We start from the raw sequence: 11,673 nt of genomic DNA on the forward strand, positions 1-11,673 counted from the left end.
AATTAGCCGGATTTAACATATTTTATTAGATAGTTATTCATATTTTCGTTTGATGACTATAATTAGTGTTATAAATAATTTTAAAATAGGTAAGTAAATAAAAATCTAAAGTACCTAAAACTCTTTTTTATAATATAAATAACAGTAGGTAATAAATAATTATTAACATTATTCGGAACGAGAAGCTATTCACTAATGTTCATATAATTATTTTAGTCCTAAAATATTTGATCCCAAGTAAATAAAGAGCCTTTTTAATAGTGCATCTAATGGGCTTCAAACAATGAATCCATTCTATGCACATCTACTTAAAATAATTTGGATTTATGGCTTTGGTACAATTTGTTTATATAACATTTCAACAATAAAATAAATAGATATTTCGTAAACAAAAGTTATTTTTATTTACAAACTAGGTACTATCTCCAATGGAGTAATGATATGTTTTGGCGATTTCGATAAAATCTCGGCACAATAAGGTAACTTCCATAAAAGCCTTATTTCACGATCATTAAGACTATTCAATTTTATTATCTATTTGCTTTTCAAAACTCTATCGTAATAAGTTGAAAATCTTAATCTCAATTTAAAAATATTGATTGCGTTTATTCGATATCACTTAATTTAAAAAGTATGATATGTACCTACTATTATAATTAAAGGAACACAATGATACTTTTGTATTTAATATGCTAGGGACATCATAAGCACACGTTGACAAAAATTTGTTATCATCTGCTTGATTGCATACGATATACTTATATTATATCAAACTATTTAGAGGAACTATAGATATATAAATTATAATGTAGAGTTAGATGTACTATGTAATTTTAGATATACGTAGGTTGTAGGTATGTATTACAAAAGTATCCAAATACGTGTGAATTTTATACGTTTTAACTTTTAACTATATTGCCCGTAGCATGTTAATTACATTAAATATATCGATGATTTGTTACAAGCTCACAGCAGTGAGCTAAAGAACACGTTTAAGTCAAGCTCGCCTATTAATTATTTAATTGGTAAGCCCGAGAAATGTTTAAACTCGAATAATTTTATCACAGCCTGATTTCTAAAAACATTCAAAAGGTATTATTAGTCAAATGACGATGAGAACTAATAGTGTAATATGCGTAATAAAAGAGGAAATAATTGAAGTGCTGGCCACAGATGTGCTTTGTCCCGTAGTGAGGTTAGCGGCTAATTCTTCTTGCGCCGTAGGTCGGATCACATCCACTGAAACCAAAGAGAGAATAAGGATATTTTAAAATTATTCAAATGAATTGAATGGCTGATAAGGAAATCTAAAAAATACTTTTACAAAATTGTAAATTGTATTTAAAGCGTTCTTGAACAGGTAACAGAACGATGAATGTTGGAACTTTATATACCTACCTATATGTTTTTGTGTTTTCAAATATTTTTTATTATTTACCTATAACGGTCTCGTTTCTCACATCCGCAAATTTGTCTTCTATGCTCCGGAACTCCGGTATAGTACTGACACAGGACACTTCAAGTTTTCCCGTCGCCACTAATTGTAGCTCTGACACAGTTACGAACAAGTCCTTGCCTCGGCTAGGTTTTCGACTTTTATGCCTACTTAACCCGTGGATACTATTGTCATCTTCATTCTTTGAAAGTCCTTCTGCCTGAAACGATAAGAATCTTATGAGAATTTATGCTTTTACTATTTAAATGTAAAATATTTCCGGAATCTATGAAAATATGCCATGCCGCGATTAATATATAGGTAGATTTATAATCGAATCGAAAGTTCACTTTATTAACCGGCTGTTTCGATAAATAGAAAATATTAAAGGACAATACAACAATTATTATGAATTAAGAGGTCTCTCTTCGTTCTCTGTTCTTTTGTTACTATCTGACTAAGACCGAATCAAATTAATGCATTGCATTTTGCACTACTCGTAGATGAATCATGAATCTGCAAATGTAGACTGAAGACGTTTCCGGCTATACCCACTGCAAGATATATTGCCACGTCATGACTACCGTAACGCATACTAAATGGCATAGCGAGTGTCGAGCCGCTTCGCAGGTGGACTGGTTAATTTGCATACAAGTAATTTCCTTGTCCTTAATGGGAAAAGTTGTTAAATGTTTAATAGCTATCGTAAAATTAACGCTAATAGAAAGCTATTTCAGGAAAGTGTTAAGTGTACAAAGTTTTGATTCACACCTTTCATAGGTATAATAAAATGTAAACGATCGTTGCTTGTACAGAAATTACACAAGAAAAACTATTTCTTCTTTTAACGAAGGTTTTAGGTTCTAAAATTATTTTCCCTGTATGATTACAGAACATATTCACATATTTAGAAGGTTAATGTATTTAAAAAAAAATGCTTCCAACATTGAAAATTTAAATTAATCTATAAATTAAAAAAAAGTACATTACCATGTAACGAGAAAACATAGACAAACATTGGTGCGATATATGCTTACACAAACCACAATAAAATATAAAAAAAAAATATTATAGGCCCGATTTTGACGATGTCCTAAGTAATTAAGATTGCTTCAATAATTTTAGTTCCCTAGACTGTGTAAATACACAGTCCATATGTGAATTCCTGTATAATATAAAAATAGTTCTTTAGTAACTTACTGAAAACTCAGGAATACCTACAAGTTATAGTTCTTTCAACTTTAAAGTAACTTTATGGTTCTACAATTTTGTAATATTATTTCAACTTTGCATGAAATAAATGCAAATTTTTTACTTCACGTAGGTATCTACATTCTGTTGTTTCAGATATTCTTAGCACACGCTTCATTCATGTTTAATGAATATTTAACATTAATTATGTAATATTTATATTATGAACTTGATAAAATGTATTTTTTAACTTAAAATTTAAATTTTGAGTAATGAATTTTGTTTTAGTGTTAATTTTTAAATTTTGTAAATTCTTGTGGAATTGCTATGTATTTAGGTAGTTATAAGTAGATAGTGTACTGAAAACCGCGCGTGATTTGTCCTGAAAGGGTTGCTGCTCTTAGCTGTTTGGATTCGTTCAATGGTTGCTGTTTGTTTGCGTTGAAAGAAAAACTTAAACGACAACACAGTCTCGGAGATACAGTTTCGGTTATTGTTTAAATAACTATATAATTGAAATCTGCTTTCGCGTTTAAATAGAGCTGTAACTTATTTGTTGTTGGTACTTACAACTGTTCAGAAAAAAAAAATTGAAATAATACCTCTTTAAGCACACAGCCAGGCGCTCTTGTAGCTACACGTGACGTATGTGTGAGTGCGAGGATTGGTGGTGTAGTCAATTCAGATTCAGGTTCAAAGGTCTTGAGGAGGCCCCTCCGTGAACTTCGCTCGCTCATGGACACCCGATACTTGTGGGAGTTGGCTTGAACTTCATCCATCTGTAATATGCAGGATATAATGATCATTATAATACCTATAGGTAAAGTTAAGATCGACAAATATTTTCAGGGTAACATAGTTAAAGCTTTAGATATGAATAGATACAATTAATGGTGATTTTCCTTTTTAATTGTTCTTATCCGCATGTTGTTAGCATAATTTCGTAATTTAACCATATTGAAATTGAATTGCTTTTAAAACTAGAAGACAATTTTCTTTTTGAATTTTTGTATGATAAATTGTCTATCGAACTACAAAGACAATAACGACCCTTTAATAATCAATTCCTTAATTCAGACATCGAGCTTCGTAGCGTGGCATTTCGGTAATTATTTATTAAATAGGAAGATTGTAACTGTATATTTGAATGTGAATGGAATATGAGATTACCTTTTTGCCATTAATAAACCATGTGATGTGCGGCGCCGGCAGCGCAGGCGCGCTAGTGCAATTCACTCGGAGGGTCTCGCCGAAGCTCAGATATCTACTTGGGAAGTCGATACGGGGATGGTGTTTCTGGGGATCTAGGAAAAAGTATACAATTAAAATAATAACAACTTATATGCTCGATCAAGGAAGACGGTACGGTACTAAAGCACCGTATGGTAGGCGCAGAAAATATCATGGACTTGTACTGAAAACAAAACATTTGAATCCTTCTAAAAGTTATTGCTAAAACACCCTGTGCATTAAGTACCTCTTCGCCTCTACGTTTTGGAAGATGTTTTTTCATGAGAGCTTCGTTAATTTTAAACTAAAACTTGGAAAGTTTATGGCTACGAATCTACGGATATACTTTCATCAGGGATATTTACTTTCATATATTTTAATTAGGGGATATTTAAGCGGGAACAAAGTTGTTGGTAAAAGCTAATATAAAATATTATAATGATCAGCATAATAGTTCCCTGCGAGCTTGAAATGTTGCAGCCAGATTGTATGAATGTTTTCCAGTCCATTAGTTAATTTCCTGAAACTGAATGATTTCCCGTTTGCTTCCGCACCCTGTTGCCTCAATTATGTGCCACGCTGTACACTGTTTTGGCCTACAAATTTACATTTAAATGAACAAGTTATACGTAACTAAGACGTATAGTGTGTCGGGAATGTTAATATAATTTATTCGCAAATATAAAAACAGTGTCTATTTTTATTTCATTGGGTTATTCTTTCAAGAACTTTTGCTTTTGTATAATAAGTTATAATTTATTTATTTAATTAAATGTGTAAACATTCAAATGATTATAGTATTTCAAGAGAAAATATGCAGTTCTTATTAGATGTTGCATCGATACTACATACTAATGGACAATAATTACTTATCCTACGTAATAATGAAGGTAAATAGTGAATTTGCATTTTCTTTAAAAATATTCTATCGGAGCAAGTATACCAACAGTCAACACACGAATTCTAAGCAATAAAAAACGAACCTCAATATTTGTTACTCTACCCGCACTTGATAAATTACCCGATAAAAGGAATAAACCATTGCAACCTTTTTCGTATAGAAAAGTCAATTGGAATGAAAATTTTCTTACTTTTTTAACATGTTATAAAATAACAACACATAAAATAGGAATCTAATCTAATGTTATCTAACAAATTTAAACTTTATGTCCACGTATATATTCCTACTCAAATAATATGTAGTTTGATAATTGATATAGATGACATAGATAGACCCATAGGGTTGATTGTACAGTGTACACTCGGCAACTATTAAGTACCTACGCGAATACAAATACGATGCGATAACTTGGTATAATCATTAAATATTTGATACTAGCTTACCGCCTGCGGCTTCGCACGCTTTGTCTAAAACCTAATAAATTATATATACTAAAACCTTCCTCTTGAATCACTCTATCTATTAAAAAAACAGCATCAAAATCCGTTGCGTAGTTTTAAAGATTTAAGCATAAAAAGGGAAATAGGGACAGAGAAAGCGACTTTGTTTTATATACTACTAGCTTTCCGCCCGCGGCTTCGCCCGCGTTTTCAGAGCGTGAGAGTGAGAGAGAGTTCCCTTTCGCGTGGGATTTCCGGGATAAAACCTATCCTATCTCTCAAGTTGGATCGAACTGCACGTGGTGTGCGAATTTTATTATAATCGGTTAAGTGGTTTAGGAGTCCATTGAGGACAAACATTGTGACACGAGATTTATATATATTAGATGTCTAGAAATAAACAAAGGTGTACAATATATTCCGAGAGTAATAAAACCATGAAATTCATTATTAAAAATATTTTCAGTAATAAATCTTTTGGCATAGTCTCACTTAATAAAACTTTCATTTTGTCTCTTATTAGAGCTCCATTTCGTCTATTATAAGAGAAATATTTTGATAATATATTTTGAGTCCTATTTCAACTAAAATACAGTTTACATTCCATCTTCTATAACCTAAGCCGAGGTCATTATTTGCAATGCGCGAGACAACAAAACGATGCATTCAATTTGGTTATGGATGGAATTTGTGAAGAGGTAATTTTGCATTATTTGATGAAAATTCAGGAAGTGCGGCATTAGTATATAATTATGATAATATTATAAATATTAACATTTCGGAATAACGTCATAAATTGTCGCATGTTAATTTAGCTCACACATACAGGGTGAAATTTAAAGATAAGTAAATTTTTAAAGTGGTAGTTGAGAATTGCCTTTGCACGAATTGGGTCAAACTCGCATCAGGGAAGTAACTACACGCGAATATTTGCGCTATATTGTATTATATTAATATTACATCACTGCATTTCAAATCGTGAGGGGTCTCGAGAGGCTTCTATATAATCTAATCTTTTCTCTTTATTCAATTCAACCAAGACAACCAACTTCAAGTGTTTTTGATAATTTTTTATTATTTTTTGAGAACACACTGTAACTTCATCACCAGAATTATATTATAGATGAATTGCAACTGTTCGCTGCGCACGATGACGCGTATCCATGTGCAATTTCATGTGACACAATTTAATTATAATTTTTGGAACATAAAATCGAGTTAAATGTTTTTATATCTGTGTCAATAAATCCTTTTACGTGCAAGTTCGCTGTACTGTGGCAAATGGCAATGTAATGCGTCAGACATTATTTTTTGCACTAAATTAAAATAAAATTTGAAATTATTTTAATTTAGTGCAAAATGTAATCTATATAGTTTCCACCCAAGCGAAGCTGCGGGCAACAGCTAGTGTCTGATAAAAAGAATAAACCACTAACGTATTTTTTAAGAATGTGCTAAGTACATGAGCCCATATTTATTTTTAATTATAGGTATACGTATCTATGTGGTATCTACCTAAACACGAAATCATAACTTTCAGGATATGTTTTATGCTTTAATTTTAGTTAAATTTAGGCAGAAGATAAAAAATAAAATATTATGAAGAAAAGTTAACATTTAACTACCTACATAATATAACTTTGTCAAAGTACCATCATTTAAGATGTTGTTTCTTGGATTTATTTATGAATTAAATATATTTGTATGACTACTAAGCCTATTATTTTTATAGTACATCTAGCATAAAAAATAAATACGTAATTAGATGGATAGAAATGTGAACAGAAAGCCACCATGAAGCTGAAGTACGCGCTCCTACCTACTTACATGAATATAAAAAAATTGTAACAAGAAAATGACATTATCGAATGCCTTACATAAAGTGATTATAATAACACGCTCAATATTAGATTAAAGGCAGCGAAACAAAGGTTTACATACGGAATACTGTAAGTTGCTTTTCAGGAGACGCTTTTGTGTAGATAGGTGTGTCAAGGGATACTTCACACGAGTAGCTGCCGCTCGCTGCGAAGTCAAGGTTCTGCAGGATTATGGAGTTCTCTGTTGCGAGAGCGATCTGTAAAATATGGAATAATCTATTTATTAAGGAATTTTCTCGCCATAATAAGTTTAACGGACTTTGCGATACATTTTACTAAATGTTAGTACTGGATAGTGGTGGTAATGTGTATTCTATCAGCTATCTAGGTGTTTTTGTCATTCATTTTTGTGTGACTATTAAACAGTTTATGGTAAATCTAGTTCTCAATTTATCATTCTATAAGTACACCCATGGGAATTTGAATGAATGGGAATGGGAATGTATGAATGAGATGTTTCACTGTGGGAAGTTTATGTCAATCTCTAGCACTAGCTAGCACTATTTTCAGAGACAAAAAACTTTTAATAAAATCGCTTCGTTGTGACGCGAATGAAAACCCTCTTTTGCACAATATAAGTAAAAAGTAAGGAATATAAGTCGAAATGTGTCGAAATCGAGGATATATTATCAGAGGTTTAGTAGAAGAGTAGAATAGAATGCTATGTTTATGTATTATTTTAGCTATTGATAATGACTTCAATTGTAATGGCTCCTTTATTTATCACAATTCTATTCGTAAACGAAGCAAGAGGATCTTCCCGGTGTTTTAAGAAGATAAAAGAAAAAATAGTTACTTACCTATATTTTAAACCACATCCAATTAAATTATGATATTGCTTTGTGATGTTGGTACGTATCGTATTGATAGATATAAGTATATTGATATTAAGGTATTAGGTATTATTATATTCTACGTACACTGCAAGTTGCAACTGCAAGCTTTCCTATTTTTAATTCCAAACGCTCATTAAAACCAAAACAACGCTCCAATTACAATACAAGTCTTAATTAATATTCTAAAATGTGCTTAAAATAAAAGCTTGTATTTTTTATGTATTGAAGTCAGGGTCTTGCACTTAGTCTATCAGTAATTCCCAGACTGACCTGGAAGCGAGGTCGACCTGTTACGCCCTCACGCTCAAATGAGACGGGTACATGCAACAGAATGTAAGGTAAACCGAATTAAATTAAATGCGCTTTTCCAACACTGTTTTTTTATCTGATTGACTTCACTTGAACCGATATAAATGAGGAAAAACGCCTACCTACTGTAAATTTACAAGCCTGCATTTTAAGCTCATCTATTTACTTTTTCGGAATTATAATTTCAAAATTGCGCCACCAGCTGCCCATGATGTTTCAGTAAAATGTCAACCAGGATTTTTTTAACTGAAATCTACTTTACGAGCTGTAGTAATCAGTAATTTCAATTATTTTGGTATAATATATCTAAATGTTGACTGCTTTTTATAAGAGTTGAATTTTTATGGTTTTAAAACTTTAATTTTTATTGCAAGAAAACTTTTAGAATAGGGTCATGTTTCTAAAATTGTTTTAAAAAAATGTAATGAAGGCTATTTGCCAATCCTCATAAGTGTAGGGTAATAGGAATGAGATTTCATCTTAAAAAGGTTCAAGTATGCTCTGAAAATTCTTTTACCAAAAAATTTGCAAGAACGAATTAAACCATTCTGTTTTATTCTTTCTTTGTTTTTCGTAACTAAATATGATTGAATTTAAATTATGATTTATTATAAATATATAGCTACGTTTATATTGTATACTGCAGTAAATTTAGAAGATAAAAGACATAGAATGTATGAGTTTTGGAAGAATGATGGGCGTTGGAATGAATCGCTATTGTGCGTTTTCACTCCATTGTTACGCATTTCCAGTTTCCTACCAGTTATTATCAGTTAAACGAGCTTTTATAATTTTAAATTGATGTACAGAACATTCAACAGTCAAATATTGCAAATATGTTGATCATTACTTGACACGGTTTATTTTCATTACAATCGTGTTTTTGTGATTGGATTATCATTTGTGCGAGAAACAAGATGAAATGAGTAATTAATTAAACGAAACAAAAAAGGTCGCTGCATGCCACAGCTCGTAAAAAAAATGTTAACTTCCTAGACGGCTAACAACTCGGCTATTACCGTAATTTTCGTGAAGTTGCAAGCTGAGATCTTCTAATTCATTAAGACGTTTCAACTAAACGGTGAACAGGGCGTTGATGAGAAACTTTATATAGGGTGTCTGCATGTTATACGAACAGATTTTGCATATTTTTTATTTGTGCTCATCACATTTTCTTACAGGATGAGATTTTTTTGGCACTCATACTGTTAAAATGTAAACGTAGATAAGCATGAACAAAAAAAGACTGAATTCAATTGTGATTCAGTCGGAAGTTGAATCTAGTAGTATCTTCCCTTATACCTTCACCGTTAAATCATAGCTGCTTTACATTTCTTCTATTGATAAAACTATCTAATAGTGTAAAAGAGAACAATGTCTTTTATTTTTGACCTGTCACCACACTTGCTAGGTCTTGGCGTTTAACCGAACATCAAAGAAGTATGAACATAGTGCATAATGTTCCTTAAAGTATGGCTACCTCACCCAACGCCGACCCGGAAAATTAACTCCAGCCGGGCTATTACCCTGACGGCATCCCCACTTCTAGCTTTTAAGGTGAGTCCATACATTCTGGAGTGTTTGCAAATGGCTTACATTTCGCAACTTAGGGCATGTGAATGACGTTTAAAGCGAGTGTATGAATTAAGGCGTACTGGATTCCTCGCACGTCCGTGTTTGAAGTGAATAAGGATATTTTGGAATATTGTAGCATAAAATTCAATATATAACAAGTTTTTAACTCAAATCATGTATCATTTTAAGATAAACACTCGATTTTAGTGTCAAAGTGTCAACTAGGTACTATTAACTACAATTGCTGTAGTTAAATAGTCGATTTGGTAACTCATCTAATCAAGTAATCGCTATCCTACATTTATTAATCACTAACTTTCCGCCCGCGGCTTCACCCGCTTTTTCAAAGAAACCCCCGCATAGTTCCAGTTCCCGTGGGATTTCCAGGATAAAACTTATCCTATGTGTTAATACAAGTTACGCTCTTTATGTTTGCTAAATTTCACTGTAGGTAATCGGTTCAGTGGTAATTGCGTGTGAGTAACAAACACACACATACACATCCTCACAAACTTGCGAAAGTAGGTACTACTTATGAATACGTGACAATTTTAATAGCTACATTTAAGAGTCCGGCGGAGGCCGCTGCCAACTGCAATTCGAAGTGAAGGCAAAATACGCTCGAATATTGTTGTCTCTGTTGCACAATTCCCGCCGAAGCCGCGCGTGAATTTGTGTGAATAGTGTGTAGTTGTGTGAGTGTACCATTCATTCATATTGACAAACGCATATTTTCTTTTTATTTAGGAATATAATGTTTCTTATTTACTTTATTTTTGCAGCAAACTTTGGGCAATCGTAAGTGTATGTGCAGAATAGCAATGCGTTTTAAGGAAATTTCTCTACAACACTTATATCCTACTAGTAATAATATATAAATGCGAAAGTTTGTATGGATGTATGGATGTTTGACTCTTTCACGTAAAAACTACTGAACCGATTACAATGAAATTTAGCACACATATATACGCATATATAACTTAGATCGCATAGGTAACTTAGATTAACACATAGGATTTTTATCCCGAAAATCCCACGGGAACGGGAACTATGCGGGTTTTCCTTTGCAAACGCGGGTGAAGCGAAAATCTAGTCTTCAATAATATCTAAACATCTAGGCTTTGTAGAAAAAAAATATAGCTGTAAAAATCAGGGTACATTTTTCTCGCAAATATAATCTATAGGTACTCTATACATATATAATAAAAAAATCTGTAGAAGGGTCAATTCTGTACATTGAAAATATCGAAAAAGTAAATAGCAGGGGGTGTTACTGGATCGATATCAAACCCAAATATGTGATTAAAAAAATTTTTGTCTGTCCGTCTGTCTGTCTGTCTGTATGCTGACATCACGTGAAAACTAACAGTTCGATTTCGATGAAACTTGGCATAATAATTATACTTTATTATCCTGGGCATACAATATATACTTTTAGATACTTTTTATCCTGGACACGTGGAAAAAAATAATCTTAATTTTTCAGTTTTATCCATAGACGTTGTTCTGTAGAACCGCGAACACACGTTGCGTTAGCCGCAGTGGATACTTTTTTTTATAAGATGTTATTGTCAGAGTAACTCAAAATGGAGAAATAAACCATCCACGCGAAGACCGACATCCGCGCGGATGGAGACGCGGGTGGAAGCTAGTCAGAAATATTACAATACAATTGGCAAAAAATACGCACGCACAATGCACTATATGTTTTTACTTTTAGGCGCAAAAAAGTGACATCCTTTGACCCTTTTTTATCGGAAATATCTAAGGAGCTTCTCTTTACACGAGTAGAACACCCAGAGTTTTATTTTAAAAACACGATTTTTAAAAAAATATTTAAAATATTGGGATTTTCGCGGCCGACTGAGCTACCTAA

General features: G+C 32.4%; 1 protein-coding gene across 4 annotated transcripts in view; it reads right to left on the minus strand.

Moving 5' to 3' along the window:
• Window positions 1-111: 111 nt before the first annotated feature.
• Window positions 112-11,673, minus strand: part of LOC123693809 — a 48,649-nt gene continuing 37,087 nt past the window's right edge. For all 4 annotated transcript variants that reach the window (XM_045639039.1, XM_045639040.1, XM_045639038.1 and 1 more), the window contains 5 exons: window positions 7,139-7,274; window positions 3,797-3,930; window positions 3,229-3,405; window positions 1,439-1,655; window positions 112-1,239 (listed from right to left, as the gene is read on the minus strand). In XM_045639039.1, the coding sequence (XP_045494995.1) occupies window positions 1,103-1,239; window positions 1,439-1,655; window positions 3,229-3,405; window positions 3,797-3,930; window positions 7,139-7,274 (801 nt within the window). In that variant the 3' untranslated portion in view covers window positions 112-1,102. The remainder of the gene's footprint in view (window positions 1,240-1,438; window positions 1,656-3,228; window positions 3,406-3,796; window positions 3,931-7,138; window positions 7,275-11,673) is intronic.

The sequence above is a fragment of the Colias croceus genome, chromosome 8 (assembly GCF_905220415.1).
Source record: "Colias croceus chromosome 8, ilColCroc2.1".
Classification (NCBI taxonomy): Eukaryota; Metazoa; Arthropoda; class Insecta; order Lepidoptera; family Pieridae; genus Colias; species Colias croceus.